Here is a 17129-nt window from a genome sequence, read left to right on the forward strand (position 1 = left end):
AAAGTGAAAACTACTTTATTATAAAAATAAACTTTAAATCGCATATGTCATAACAAAAAAATGTATACATGTACTGACACAAAAGGATTCCATGCCTCTACACGCCCCTCCTCTTGTGCATCATGGTTTATAGCCTCTGCATGTACATCTGGTGCATCCTCATCAAATACAAACTGATACTCAAAATGATCACCTATGGAACCCAGACAAATATTCTTACACGTTATGCAAGTATGGGGCACACAAAAATGTTGCAACGACATCTTAAAGATTAAGATAATGTTGCAAATGATAAACCTATCTATGCACCTATGCTACAAGAGTATAGGAGAAACATAGTTTTTCCTTACTTAGAAACAACAAGGAAATGAAATCTATTCTAACAAAACAATTCACTCATCACTGTGCTCAAAGCTACAATAGTCATTATTTTAAAAGGAAGCTACAACTACTTCCTAAATCTAAGATCACTTCATTAATAAGGATCAATTACAAACTCATAAAGTTTGAAACAAAAACAACATTAACCATGAATAAATCCTCCAGGAATATAGCAAGTTGTGGAAGCTACCTTCGTGCACTACAACAACATAAAGTAATAAATGATTTGATCTTCTTGCAAAGGTTCAACAATCTGGTAGCCTTTGACTTTTTTAGTGCTAAAATGTTGATCTTGGAATATTCGTGAAAAATACCTACAAAATAATCAATGCATACACAACCTCCACATACATATATTTATTTTCATCATCAATATTAGAAAAAAAAAGTGTAAAGTTCAAATTACCACTCTTGCAAATCCTATGGCTACAAGAGGAAAACTATGCAAAACATAGCATAGATGGGAAAACATTTATCACCATGTAATACTATTTCATTATACCATTTATGTCCATGGATCCAAGAAAATATAGCATCTTTAAAGTATCCATATTCCTACTTCATGTTTTCAACACACACACACACACACACACACACACACACACACACACACACACACACACACACACATAAAACATATACATAAAAAACCATAAGTTTGTATGCTTAAAACCATAAAGTCATAATTGTTTGCAAGATAACTATTTGAAAATAAGATAAAAAGAACTTAGAAAGATGGCCTTTTGGAGGCCCATCACCATGTGCACAAGAATCTCAATTAATCAAGGTAAATGGTGGTGTTTAAGAGGAAAATGATGTCTAGAAGAGAATGAAGATTCCACTCACCTTGAATCATGCAGGAGCATCCAAGGTTTTCTTGCAATCTTGTGTATTGGAGTTGAGTGCCAATGGTTTCCAATTTTCTATTAATGTCAATTTGTTTAGTGTATATTGAGTTACTGTAGCTCTCTAGTGCATGTCGAGTTATTGTAGTTCTCATGGATGTTGAGTATTGTAGCTCTAGTAGATGTCAAGTTACTATAGCTCTAGTGGATGTTGAGTTACTATAGCTCTAGTAAGTGGATGTCGAGTTACTATAGCTCCTAATGGATGTTGAGTTACTATAGCTCTTAGTGGATGTTGAGTTACTATAGCTCTTAGTGGATGTTGAGTTATTATAGCTCCTAGTGGATGCTGAGTTACTATACCAATCTTATGTTGATCAAGTGTTCCTTCATGTATCGAGTGAACTTGTTGGTGCTACATTTTCTAGTGGATGTCAAGTGTTCCTATATGTGCCAACTACTACTATTGGTTTTGGTTCTATTAATGTCGAGTTGTTTGTGAGCCAACTTTTGGTATTTAATTTATGTATGGGTATTTAATTTAGTGTCGTATCCAACTTGTGGCTCGACCTATATTTAATTTAGTTTTAAATGAGTTGGGCTGACTTGTGGCTTCCTTGGGTATAAATAAGGGGTTTTTTGGAGTCTTTAAAAAGTTATCATTCTAGCGTGGAGAAGGGGATGAAGTGTAGATGTAAATTTTGAAGAGATAGGGTTGTGACTTAGAAACTAGAGAATTTCTTGGTGGACCTAAGGGTACAAGTGTGGATTCTTCTTGGTGTTCTTATCCAGTTGTGTATCTAGACTAGCTGGAATCAAGTTTGTAAGTAGATCTTGTTGGATCTTGTAGAATTGATTTTGTAATTGTTGTTGGTATTTGGCCCTAACCTAGAAGGCCTTATAGCAATACATGTTACATATAATCAATTATATCTATGAATAAAGAGTTTTGATTTGGTATCAGATCTTGCATTATTATTGCTTTGTTGTTGTGTTTTTATTGTGTGGTTGTTTGCTAAGGATTGGGCATCTCTTGTTGGATCTTGTAGAATTGATTTAGTAATTGTTGTTGGTATTTAGTTTGTAAGGGATTTAATTTAGTTTGTAATGAGATGGGCTGACTTGTGGCTTCTTTGGGTATAAGTAAGAGGTTTTTTGGAGTCTTTAAAAAGTTATCATTCTAGCTTGGAGAAGGGGATGAAGTGTAGATGCAAATTTTGAAGAGCTAGGGTTGCAATTTAGAAACCAGAGGATTTCTTGGTGGACCTGAGGGTACAAGTGTGGATTCTCCATGGTGTTCTTATCTAGTTGTGTATCTAGACTAGCTGGAATCAAGTTGATAAGTAGATCTTGTTGGATCTTACAGAATTAATTTTGTAATTGTTGTTGGTATTTGGCCCTAACCTGAAAGGCCTTATAGTCAGACATATTACATGTAATCAATTATATCTATGAATAAAGAGTTTTGATTAGGTATTAGATCTTGCATTATTATTGCTTTGTTATATTTTTATTGTGTGGTTGTTTGCTAAGGGTTTGGACATCTCTTTTTGGGATTCTCCTAGCTTGCACTATGTTAGATGGTATCAAAGAAAAGGTTTTCCTAAGTGTGTGGATAGATCACCGAAGTTGTGGTAGTTTATACCAGGACTTGCAGAGAAGGTTGGTCTTGTGTCTGATTGATCGTCTAGATTGGTGGATCTATTGCTTAGGATTTGCTAAAAAATTTGAAGATGCCTCCAAGAAGATTGGACCCTTGGGAAATCAATGATCTTAGTGATGACATGGAAGAAAAAATCTTAGAGAAGATAAGAGCAGAGTTCAGATCTGAGATTGCATTGATGAAGAGTGACATGATCACTGAAATTGTAAGTGCTTTAGGTGGTGTACCTAGGAATCTAGGTACTAAAGGTAGTTATGAGGACACTGCTAAAGAATTTGAAGCTACATGATCTAGTGGTGAGGATAGAACTGATCGTGTAGAGAGATCTATTGGAGCTACGGTTGGTTAGTTTGTTAGACCTGGATCTCAATTGAAGCTAAAGCATAAGATGGAGGTTTCTAATTTCTTAGGAACTTTGACTCCTAAAGGCTTGATTGATTGGATTGGTAAATTGGAAGACTAATTTGAGCTTGAGGATATTGAGGATCCACATAGAGTGATGTTGGCACAAACTAAGTTCAAAGGACATGTTACACTTGGGTAGAAAGAATTGCAAAGAGGAAATGAAGAGGAAGGTGAAATGAATATCACTAGATGGAGATTGATGGTGATTAAGTTGAAGGCTAAATTTATTCCTATCAATTATGAACTTGAGTTTTTTAAAAGACTACACAATCTAAAACAAAAAGGATATTTCTATGAAATATTATACCAAGTAGTTCTACAAGTTGACTATTTGGTCTGCTCATAGAGAATTGTCAAAGGAAAATTTAGCTCAGTACATTAATGGTTTGAGATTCAATATTCAAGATGAGGTTGGCATGTTGAATATTTCTTCAATTGAGGATGCTTATCAGTATGCCCTGAAGGCAGAGGATAAGTTGAAAAGGAAAAGTCAAGGTAATGATAGAGGGAAGGAGAAGTTGGATAGCTTGGCACAAGCTAAATTGAGTGTTGAAAGTGAACCAAAACCTATTGATCAAAAAAGGAGGACAGGTAGTGGTGAGTTCAAAGGTAATTATTTTACATGTGGGAAAGAAGGGCATGGATCTTTTGAATGTCTGATAGGTAGGATAGCTACTGTTGTGAATGAGGTTGTAGTTCAAGATAGTCAGCCTCAGCAAGGAGAAAGTTTGCTGGTTCGACAAGTACTAATTGGTGAGAGGACATTGGATCCTTGTCAGAGGACTAGTTTTTTTAGGACTCATTATAAGTCTAGTGATAAAGTTTTCAAGGTAATTGTGGATGGTGGTAGTACTGATAACCTTATTACTAAGGAGATGGTTCAAAAATTGGGTTTGAAGAGAGTGAGACATCCTTATCCTTATAGGATTGGTTGGTTGTAAGGTGAGCATGCTTTGAAAGTGAGGGAGAAATTCCCTGTTGATTTCTAGATTGGCAGTATAAGGATCAAGTGTTGTGTGATATTATGGACATGAATAGTTGTAATGTGTTGCTTGGTAGGCCTTGGCAATATGATTGTAGGACTATGCATGATTGTGTCAAGAATGTGTTTACTGCTGAGAAAGGTTGCAGAAATTTTTCCCTAATTCCTTTGTTGAATGAAGAGCTCGATAGGAGGAACTTGAGTATTGGTAGCCAAGTTGAGTTGGAAAATTCTAAGAAGGTTGGGGATTAGTGTGGAAAGCAAACCTATAGCACACCTCAAATGGATGTGAAGAAGTAGAAGAAGAACAAGTGAAAGAGTGTACAAGTTGAAATTTGGAGGATATGTATGTGAAGTTTTCAAACCTAGGGTTTCTGATGTAAGAGCATCCTAGGCTTTCTTGCAATCCTGCATATTGGAGCCGAGTGCCAATGGTTTCCAATTTTCTATTGTTGTCAAGTTTTTTAGTATATGCCAAGTTACTGTAGCTCTTGTGCATGATGAGTTACTATAGCTTTAGTGGATGTCGAGTTATTGTAGCTCTAGTGGATGTTGAGTTATTATAGCTCTAGTTGATGCCAAGTTACTGTAGCTCTTAGTGGATGCCAAGTTACTATAGCTCCTAGTGGATTCTGAGTTACTGTAGCTCTTAGTGGATGCCAAGTTAATGTAGCTCCTAGTGGATGCCGAGTTACTATAGCAATCTTATGTTGATCGAGTGTTCCTTCATGTTCTGAGTGAGCCTATTGGTGCCCAATTTTCTAGTGGATGCTAAGTGTTCTTGTATGTGTCGAGTGCCAATATTGGTTTTGGTTATGTTCATGTTGAGTTGTTTGTGAGCTGACATTTGGCATTTAATTTATGTCTAGGTATTTAATTTAGTGTCGTAGCCAACTTGTGGCTCAACCTATATTTAATGTAAGAGATTTAATTTAGTTTGCAATGAGTTGCGCCAACTTGTGGCTTAGTTGGGTATAAGTAAGAGCTTTTGTGGAGTCTTTAAAAAGTTATCATTCCAGCTTAGAGAAGGGGATGAAGTGTAGATGAGAATTTTGAAGAGCTAGGGATACGGCTTAGAAACTAGAGGATTTCTTGGTGGACCCTGAGGCTACAAGTGTGGATTCTTCTTGGTGTTCTTATCCAGTTGTGTATCTGGACTATAGCTGGAATCGAGTTTGTAAGTGGATCTTGTTGGATCTTGTAGAACTAATTTTGTAATTGTTGTTGGTATTTGGCCCTAACCTAAAAGGCCTTATAGCTAGGCATATTGCATGTAATCAATTCTATCTATGAATAAAGAGTTATAAGTTGGTATTAGATCTTGCATTATTGTTGCTTTGTTGTTGTATTTCCATTGTGTGGTTGTTTGCTAAGGGTTTGGACTTGTCCTTTGGAGATTCTACTACCTTACATTGTGTCATTGAAAAGTATGCCTATCATGTGAGAAAAAAATGCTTTTATTTTATTTTTAAAATGGGAATAATGTTTTTCATTTTCACACTTAGGATTAGTGGGATTTTTGAGATTTTTACTTAATTAAAAGGGGGCAAGTTCTTTGAATTAAATAAAAGACTTAGGATAAGGCAACCAAATCATAGGTTATAATCGAATAATTAATAAAATGATGATTTGATCAAAGATAAGTGATGGATAAGTTAAGAAAAAATGTTAGAAAGAGGACTCATAGTCTAGATGGCCCATTTTGGGTGATTGCAGACCTTAAAAAATGTTAGTGATCTGTGGGGGAAATATGTACTATCTCAGTTCTTGACAAACTTACCCTTGAATACTCATATACCTCTTTTCTCTCTTTTTGCAATCAAGGCTTCATGATCATTTATCTTTCCTTCTTCTTCATGAATTTCTTTTCATTCACTTACATATTCTCCAATATGTCTTATGCTTTTATTTGTACTCTTGGTTAGTACTCTTTTGTCTTTATATGCAATAGCTCTAAAATTAGTCTCAACTCTAGGCAAAGAATCTTTCAATCTTCTCGTTTAAAAATATTTTATTTTACCAATCAATGTTCGTCTATCAAAACTTTTAATAAGAGGAATAACTTAGTTCAATTGAATTAACCTTGTTCTCATAAGTTGGTATTAAGGATTGAAGAATCTTGTGAAGAACTTGAACTTTTTATCCCTGTAGTAATTCTTGTAATTCATTGTACATATGCTCTAACAATTCCATCTTCTTGCATTATTCCCCTTTTTAACTTAGTTTTCCAATTTTGAAACTTTTCTTTCTTTATAAATTCGTTACCTTCCCATAAATTCTTTAACTTAATCCAAATGTCATGTGCAAGGTCAAGTTCCTTTACCTCAACGAATTCTAATTCAAATAGGGCACTAATGAGTGCTTCTCTTGTAATCATGCTCTACTAGAATATCTTCTTGTCCTAATCTATACATCAAGATAGATCTTTCTTAGTCTTTACAAAAAATTGATCCCTTGTGATAAACCAATAGTTAATTCCCATATAGATCGGATGTGTTTGCATCTTTTTCTTCCAACTTTCATAGTTACTATCATTAGATTTAGTACTCTCTTTCCTTTAAGCCATAGATGCCCTCAAGTTGTTAAGATTCTTTCCGAAAGAGGACCTGATTCTTTGATGCCAATTAGTAAGAAGTAGAGTCCACACACAACAAAGGAGGGGGTGAAGGGGTTGGGATGAATTTTTTGTGACCAAATATAATTAAAACCAAACTTATAAATGTGATCTCTAATAATTAAATTAATGATGCACAAGAAAAAAATACCATGCACCATAACACAAGGATTTTTTGACTAGGGAAACCCTTGATCAAAGGGAAAAACCCTAGTGGGGATGACATCCAGAATATAATGTACTAATATATAAATTCCTTGTAAATGGATGTGACCTTATTAGGAGTCACATACAATACATTTAGTACAATAGTGCTTTTAGAGGATGGATACTTGTAAGGAGACCTTGAATCCTTTTTAGAAGATTCTAAACCTATTAAAGGTTAGAAAGGAAATAAGTAGACCCACTGCCTAAATGCTTTGGCAAGTGTGAAAGACAATTTTTGAAGATAGCATATCCAAAATCATGAATTGACAAGTCTGCAACTTACTTGCCAAAATAGTTCCTTTGAAGCTCCCCTTAATCATCCAATATTAATATTAGTATATTCTGATTATCCATAATATGTATCCACATCAATTGATCTCATATATGGAATACCCAACTACGGAAAACAACTTTCCATTATACCTCTTACAAATAATTAATTTGGTCAACCTATTAGAGCTTTCCCAATGTACATTTAATTACATAGGTTAATGTTAAGGCATACATGCTTTCATAAGGATTATTAAAAATAATAGAATAATGTTCCCACAAGTTATAATAGAGGTATTATATTTTACAATGATAGATAACACGCTTCCTCAACACAATTGATTATCAATCAAATATATCACATGTTACAAAATAGCGACATTTACATAATAACCCAAATTCTTCCTTTAGACATGGGAAAGGATACATATGATAATTAGAGTAAAATCTATAACATTAAAATGAAAAAAAAAGTGTCTCTTGAAAGTTGCAAATGCTACAACTTACTATTATATGTAAGGAACACTAATAAAAACTTAATAATGTCTAAGGTGGACATATATTAGGAAGATGTATACTTGGGAGTACTTTTATACAAAAGCAAGTGAATGTAAACATACTACAATATTGAGATATATTTATGTGCCAAATATTATACAAGGAACCATTTCAATAATTTTCAAACAAAATAATTTAAAGTAAATGCATCATTCGAGAAAAAATGAAGGTTTTAAATATACAATTTCTATCTTTTATTTTCATTCATGTAATTTTATAGTTTAGAATAATTATAATAAATGATGCAATAAAAGTATACACTAAACTCATTATAATAATTTGTATCAAAAATAATATTCTATAATCATTTTCAAATTGAATATTTTTCTAAAAAAAGGCAAGGGCCTACTATGTAATGGTAAACTATGAGTCTCTCATCAAGTAGGTCTTGGGTTCAAGTCTATGATTAACACAAAATAATAATTAATGCTAACAATAATAATGAATAATAAATAATCTAGGCTTTGGTCAATTACTTTTCAAACATAATTATCATCATATTCTATTAATAGTATAAATTTAAATATTATATTTTACTAAGAATTTGATTTTTATTCATTTTATTTAATTTAAATATATTTATAATTGATATTTAGTATAATTGATGATATAAAATTTTGCAAAGCTTAAAGGTATACTAGTATTGTTTATTTTACTAATCTTTTTCAAGGTACTTGCAGTATGATAATCAAGATTTTAGAAGGATAAGACAAGAAATGGAAAGTGTCAACCATATTTTGAGGTAAACCATATAAATCAATATTATTTGGAATTGTGAAGTTATTATTATTTATTTTAAGTAATTGGTTCTTTTAACAAAGGATTTGTCTATTGTTTTTCATAGGCATATGGATGGAGAGGACCTTCAAGAGCTATCCATAAAAGAGTTGCAAGAATTAGAACAAAAGTTGGAACTTGGGCTACATAGGATTCGATCAAAAAAGGTATCATTTTATTGTATTTTATTGTTTCACATAAATAATAAAGAATTTTTTAAAAGATAAATAATTTATTTCTTTATTAAAAATGGTTCACAATTTCTCTGCTTGCTTCACTTTCATGAGCTCTTCACTAACCACATAGTTAGTTCTTCTTAATGTCATAGATGCTCACTTTCCTCACTCATTTTAAAATTCATAGAAGCTTCAATAGGGCTTGTATTGTTGAATTCCTCAAGAAGATGTTGAATTAGGATATCACAACTTGCTTCGGCAAGGGTTTTCTACTTGTATCATCCAAAGGTCCTTGGTGTCCATGTACCTTGCTGAATTTTAAATCATTTAGACTAAAACTATCCCTTCCAATGTGATAGAAAATATGCCTACATCAGAAATGGTTAACATGATTTTTAAGAAGGCACTAAGTTTTGGTATCCATAGTTACAATGGGATAGAATGGTTCCTCAATTGCACTAGTCTCCCCCAAGTTTGGTGATTCCACTACACGGTGCCCGCACCTTTTGTCTTCCTATCATCTCTAACCATTGCAGTATGCTTGCATAATTTGTTCACAACTTTATAGGATTTTTGTAGGATCATACCCTGATATGTCAATTTACATAGATTTGGCCAAAATGATGCAATTTCTACTAGTGTTTCTAAAATAAAAACTTGTTGATGGGTAAATGTTGATTTACCCATGTGTTAAGGATTTTTATAATGTAGTTTTCTTATCATGAGGAAAAATAAATTGCATTAAAGAATAGGCTTTAGATTATTTAAGCAAACTTCCTTTGTCATCTTTCTTTGATGGAATATGTGTTCCAATATTGTTTTTCATGGATTTGGAAAGCACTAAAATAGAAGAAAGAAATGTTAGTTGAAGATGTGGATAGGTTGAACACTAGTCTAGACTATTGTTAGAGTAAAAGGTTAATTTAATTTCATTCATTAAATTACCTTTACCCTCTTCTTAAGATTCCCTTTGTGCACTTGCATTTCCATTTAATAATTAATTAGTAATTATTAAATGTCATTTACCTCTTAGAGTTTCCCTTTTAGGTTTTCTATCTCCTTCATAAGGATTGATCAGTTGTAAATTATTCATTTTGTTTTGCACAAGTAAATACAATCTTCTTTTTTATTGAGCAAACCCTTCTCTCTTTGTGTTTCTTACTTCCTCATAATAAGTTATTTGCATGCAAGATATCCAGGGATCTTTGGATTTGTTCATTATCAAATCCTACATGATATTAGAGCTTTGCCTCTAGCTACCTGTTCTTGTTTTGAGTACAGAAGGTACACAATTTTTTTCAAAAAAATCTTGTGACTTTTGTTATTTTCTATAAAAATATGGGATCTCTTAAATTGGGGGCACTTTGAGCACAAACAGACATTACAGTTGGATTCAGAAGATGTCAAAACCCACATTTTCATATAAAGTACATCTTGTTTGGCCAATCTTGCATTATGTGGCAAAAAATATTTGCCCAATAGGGTTGTATGACCTTGTGCACACTTCTTGAGGGGATATTTTAAAAAAAAAATCTGTGGGTTTTTTTCTAAAAAAAGGTTGTCTATATTGAAAAACATTATAAAGTTTTTTTTGAAGACAAACTCAAGAGAATATGTTCTTAGAAAAGTACTGATGGGGCAAGAAGGTACTTGCAAATGCAGAGGGTCACATCATTCAAGTGGCCTTTAATTTGACATCCATGCACCTATCAACAAATTTATTTGTTGATTAAAATAGTAGCAGTTAGTTGTTGGGTTGTATCTTGAGCATACAATGTCTTTTTTCCATAAACAAAATGTCATTGGAAATTTGATTCCAAGACCCCTGCATTAATGGACGATGTTTTGGTATTTGGTTTTGTTTAGTTACCTATTTTTCCTAGTGAAGTCAAATGGTTCTTCTTGCATTTCGGGAGACATCACTTGCTCTTTTTAGCTTCTTTTTTTCAATCTAAAAGAAGCGTTAGAAAGCTCTTCTCGAGCCCTATCTAAATTTTGTGTTATTTTCATTAGTATTTCTTAAAGGTGCATGTGATTCTAAAATTGATGCTCTCTTTTTGTTTACACATTCCTTCTAGCAGTTGGGGTTCAATTTTTTGTATTGTGAGGGGTGTTTTCTATTATTATTTATGTTATTTACATTAGTAAACCAAAATGTTTTCAAAAAAAATCCAACACCTTCTAAAACAATGGTCAAAACCTCTTCTTGTCTAGAACTTCTAACCCCTCATAACTATCACACATGGAAGTCCTTGATGACATGATTTCTCTGATCAAAAGCATTGTGGTCTTGTTTAGATGCAATGTAGCCAATTTTACTGAGGCCATTTGAGGTCATGTAATACAAGAACAAAATGGATGAGGTAATGGGGTTGATTGCTTTACAAGTATCTGATAGTCTACAGTTTCATCTTGATGGGTACAATACCCCTCTAGCTATGTAGACAAGGTTTGATGACTTGTTCGGTACTATGAATGAGTTTAGGGAACCTCAGATTGAGGCACAACTTACCTCTCTTATACAAAATTCTTTTCCTTCCATTGAGGACTTCTTGATGAAGTTAAAAAAAAAGAGATCTTAATGCAGGGTTATGGGAAAACCAAGATTGACACTGAGTGCATTTACTTGATTCTTTCTAAGCTTGATGGAAAATTTCAGATTTTTGCTTCTACCATTTATTCCACCAAAGATGCCTTGGGTAATATATTTACCATGCCATCTTTTGAGGTTCTTTGTGATCATTTAACTCAAGAGAAAGTTAAGCTCTCTCAGTTTCATACTCTCACATGCTCACAAACTTATGCATTGGTAGCTCGACCATCTACTGGGATGAAGGAGAAGAAGCAGAAGTCACATCCTACAGAGCCTCAGATTAAATCTAGTGCTCACATCACATCAAGCCCACCTCCTCCTAAGGTAGATAAATCAAAGCTAGAAAGACCGAAGTGTGCTTATTATAATAAGCCCAATCATGATGAGTTACATTGCTATGAGAAGAAGTTAGATGGCTATGCCAAACAGGGTTCAAATTTGACAACTCTCCTTCAAAAGAGAAACATTGTTATTCCTTCTACTTCTCATAGATCTTCTTCATTATCATCATTTCAGTTAGATGGTAAAGATATAGGAAAGGGTCATGCACTGCGTGCAACTACTACTCCACACTCTTCTAGATGGTTATTAGATTTAGGTTCTTCACACCATATGGCATCTTCTTAGTACTTGTTCTCTTCTTTTGAGACTTCTCCTACTCCACACATTTTGATGGGGAACAAAATTGTTATGGTTGTATGTGGGAAAGGTAATATTGGCATTGATGATGGTAAATTTCATGATGTACTTTGTGTTCCATCCTTTTCCTCTAACCTTCTCTCTATTTATCAGATTACACATACTGGGATAGGGAAGATAGTTTAGTTTGCACAAGATTTGGTGCATATTAGAGATAGCGAGAAATGAAATATTGTTGCTAGAGGGATTTTGGATCATTCTTCCCACATATACTCCTCCTCTCATTTTGATCCACCATCTCCACTATCAGAGACTCTCTCTCTTTGTTTACAAGAGACTACTGAGGTGAAGTTGGGTCACTTGAACTTATGTGTTGTTGCTAAGACCATTGTTGTGACTTCGACACCTCCACCCCCTATTTAGAGTCCACCCATTGCACAAGATTACTCTTCACCATTGCCTATTATTATAGCTCTAATCATCAAGCCACCTACTGTAGTTGTTGAGGATATATCAGAGGACACATATCTTCTCTCAGATGATAGACTTAGCTCACCAATTATCCCACCTCTATTGAAGATTAAATTGCAGATTCTCATGCATTATCCTTCAAGCATCAACTAAGACTTCCAACTTTACCTTATATTCAAGGGTTTCACCCTCCTTGTCCACTACCTTTTTTTCTTTCATATTGGAACCACATTGGTATGTTCATTGATAGATGAGTTCTACCATTTTGGGGGGGCTATGGAGGAATCAACAGACATTCTCCATTCTCCATTCTTCTTAGGTGCCAATGTAGTAGGTACAACACATGGACTCAAACTTTCTCTAATCAAACATTTTTTCAACAACTCTTGCACTAGTCTGTTGAGTTCTTCATTCTCTGTCATTGTCAGCCTATATGGTGCTTTATTTAGAAAACTAGCTCCAGGAATCAAATCCATATAATGAATTATACATCTTACTAGTGGTAAAGCATCAAGTATACCATCTACAACAATCTTTTTATACACATTCAACAAGCTTTCAATTTCTATTGGCACTTGGCTTACATTGTCTTCTTATGTTGTCACTCAGCCTCTATCAGTTGCTCGATCATTACTATGCTCTATCACTTGGCCATTACTAGCAAAACTCAGCCCTCTATGAATTATAACAAAACAGACTTGGTTCTTTTTCATTTCCTTCTCAAATTGCTTTCAATTAACCAATCAAGCTCTAACAGTAGTACAATTTATCTCATTGGGAGACTCAATCAAAAGCATCAATGTATCCATAACTCCATTCATCCAAATAGTATATTGATTCAATCTTCCATCATACACAACATGTTTATCATATTGCCAAGGTCTACCCAAAAAAATATGACAACAATCCATAGGCATAATATTACACAGAACTTCATCAGAGTAATATCCAATCTTTAATTTCACAACACATTATTCACTTACCAATATCTTATCCTCATCATTGATCCATGAAACATGGTAGGGTTTAGGATGCTTCAGCCTCAGTAACTGCAACTTTGTAACTAGCTCCTCAGATGCCAAATTTGTTGAACTTCCAGTGCCATTGTTCACTTTGTTGCATTTCTCAGCTATCTTACATCCAATATTTAAAAAACTTCTTCTATGAATAGGTTCTTGGTAGATTGTGGTGACTGATCAGGAAAGTACTGTACATACTTCATAAATAGTGGGGTTCGGTGCATCGCCCTGAAATTTTTTTTTTTGGGAAGTAGCCGACATGGTAGCCGACATATTATGGCCAACATGTTATAACCCTAAAGCGGTTTAATACTTGTATAAAAAGGGCTTAGGGTTGGGTATTTTTCATGTGTGGTGATACGAAATTGGTTCTTGCGGCGGTATTGAGCTGTAAGGGATTACAGATTGTAATTAGGTTGTAATCACTGGATTGTAATAAGATCGGACTTGCTGTTTGGTGGACGTAGCCCAGGGATTGGGTGAACCACGTTAAATCTTGGTGCCTTGTGTTCATTTCTGTGTGTTCTATTATTTTCTGTTATTGGTTATATTTGCATGTAGTTTTTATTTCTGTCTGTGGTTTATCCTAACAGTTCTTTATCCTCAATTTTCTCACTGCACAGAGTTCTTCTCAACATCAAATTTTCTCCAACCTCAGGATCACTCTAAGGGTATAGTTCTTCACCTTGTAGCACAACATTCCTGCTACCACTTTCATTTTCACCAGAGTATCTACATTCAAAGGATCTATGCCCTTCTTTGCCACATCTGAAATAATTACTATGAAAACCTCCTTTAGAATAAGAATTACCTCTTCCCTAATAAGAACCAGTACCTCCTCAGCAAGAATTTCCACCTTTCAATTCAGTCTTGCCTTTGTCATCACTTTTCCACTAAGATTTTCCCTTATCTTGCATAGAATTATCAAATTTATCACTTTCTCCATAAGTTCTACCTCTACCTCTCTAGAATCTACCACATCTAACTCTTTGTTCATTCTTCTTGGTCAAGATCTCTTTAGCTTTCAAGGCATATTAATATGCTTATTCCACAATTTCCAATTTTAAAAAACTTATGTCATCTTGAATCCCAAATCTCAATCCATTTGAATACCTTGCAATTTCCTCAACCTCATCATCAAAATGTCTAGATTTGATGTCCAGTCTATAGAATTCCTCATCAATATACTCTTTTATAGTCACATCCTTTTGTCTTAAATTTTACATCTTTCTCAACAAGCTAACTTGGTAATCAATAGGAAGGAACTTCTTCTTTACTTTATTCATCATTTTCAACCAAATCTTGATCTTCTCTTTTTCTCTTCTCTATCTATCAGTTTGCAAATGCTCCCACCATAGTGAGGTGTGACCTTTCAACCTAATGACTACAATCTCTTTATGGTTGTTGTTTACATTGGTTGATTGATTAAGATTTTTAAAGAGGATAAATGTTTTAATTTTCATATAAATAATTCACCCCCCCCCTCCCCCTTTTCTTAGTTATATTGGTGACTATTATTCCTAATAGTGAGGCCTTTATGGGTTACAGCCAAATACAAAATACAACTTAAAAATCTAGGATCTAGCTTTAAATTCACTCTAGGAACATCTTCTCTAAAAATTATAAGTCTTACCTAATTTAAACTTAAATACGCCTATTTATACTTGCCAAAATGACTTACAAAAGATTCTAGATCATTACATAATAGAAAGGTGGACCTTAAAATAGATTTAACACATCCCAACACAAGATCCTAACATTAAATTCACAATCCAAATTAAATACATAAGGTGGCTCAAACTAAGATCCAATCACAGAAAAACTCAGTCAAAGAAGGAACCGAACACCAACAAATATCAAGTTCACTCGACACATGAAGGAACACTTGTCCAATAGTAAACAACTCAGCCAACACAAGAAATCTATAATGACTAGAACTTGAAAGTAACTAGTTAAATGAACTAAAATAGGTAGGATTACAAGGAAACCCAGGATGTGCTACAAGGAGATTGTTGAAGTGAAAAAGATTGATTAAACCTATCATGGAACAATCATTATTTTGTCACTAATGTCAAACCTACTACTTTGATTGATGAAGAGGATTTGAAAAGAAAGGGTAACAAAAGAACTTAAAGGAAGGTTGAGTTATTTGGTGTATAAAAGGAGCACTAATACCAAACAAGACATTGATGATATAGTCTACCATTTATCTACTTAAGACTGTAATGAAAGGATACTTGAGAAAATACTTGAAGGAGGCTAAGAAAAGAAAAGTGTCTCAAGCCTTACAAAGATAATAGTACAAGCCGAGCAAAGTTAGTGTAGGCTGAGCAAAAAATCATGGAAGTTGAGTGAAGTTCATTATGTACCAAGTGAAGAAGGTCAATAAGAGCCAAGCAAGAGAAATCTAGTTGGTGTTGAGAGAAGACAATTAGTATGTGTTGAGCACTAGTAAAGACCTAGTGGATACTGAGCAACCCAGTGTTGGAAAAGCATCAAAACACAGTGTTGGCTGAGCAAACAAATTGTTATTGTTGAGTGCCACTAAAATGTGTTAGATTAGAAATCTAATGAATTTGAGCCAACAAAGTTGATTTCTTGAATTGTGTGAAGCATGTGGAAGATTACTATGATAAGTTGGTGGCACAAAATTCAAGATAAACTATTTTGAGGTAATCTCAAAAAGGATTGTAGAGGAAGTTTTTAGAAGGGCCAAAATGGAAAAGTGGGTAGATTCATTGAATCTTACCTAACCCTAGAATGGACAATTGTGGTTAAGTAGAAAGAGACCTAAATTCTCTATTTGTAGAGATAGCAGACCAAAATAAATAGTTTCTATGTGTAATAACCTAAGGAAGACAAGAAGTCTAGGATGTTGCTTCATATGGTGGCCAAATAGAAGAGTCTGCAATTGGCATACAAAGAAAGAAGGCTTAAGGGGATGAATGCTTGAAGGGTAAACAAGATGTCAAAGACAAATAGGATGAATGCCAAGAAAAATGGAGCATTGAATGTGAGATTTGTAATCTACAAGTGAGTTGTTATTATTATCAGATCAAGTCCTATTGTTACTCTCTGATAATTGTATCAGTCTAGATAAATCCTTTGGATTAAGTTTGACCTAACAGTTGTTAGTAAATCCTTTAATAGGGTGAAATTATAATGAAATGTTTTAAAGTCCTCTAACAAGGCTCACTCCTAATAGGATGATTGACATCCTTTAACTAGGTCACATTTAACAGTGTGCATTATAACCTTTAATAGGTTTGGCTCTTTGCAGAGCTCACTTTAGGAGAGTGAAAATTGGTAGCATGTTATTGGTAGTTTTTCTCAAATTGGATTTCCTAGTAAAATCCATGTGTCAAAATGTTCGATTCATTTTACAATTTTCCATGTTTACATTTTTGTAGAGTTATTTTGATAGAGGACTATAATATGCATATGTTTAAGATAATGAATGGTCAATGCATGCATAAGGATAAGTTACAGTAATGAAAAGTTTTATTTGTATATTTGGATCTTGGGTAAT

At 33.8% G+C, this 17129-nt stretch overlaps 1 protein-coding gene across 1 annotated transcript in view; it reads left to right on the top strand.

Moving 5' to 3' along the window:
• Positions 1-17129, top strand: part of LOC149533955 (truncated transcription factor CAULIFLOWER A-like) — a 106417-nt gene that overhangs the window by 40283 nt on the left and 49005 nt on the right. The window contains exons 4-5 of the mRNA XM_089805934.1: positions 8606-8667; positions 8770-8869. Of these exons, the coding sequence (XP_089662060.1) occupies positions 8606-8667; positions 8770-8869 (162 nt within the window). The remainder of the gene's footprint in view (positions 1-8605; positions 8668-8769; positions 8870-17129) is intronic.

Source organism: Cupressus sempervirens, chromosome 10 (assembly GCF_028749045.1).
Source record: "Cupressus sempervirens isolate cs-2001-9-10 chromosome 10, ASM2874904v1, whole genome shotgun sequence".
NCBI classification, from domain to species: Eukaryota; Viridiplantae; Streptophyta; class Pinopsida; order Cupressales; family Cupressaceae; genus Cupressus; species Cupressus sempervirens.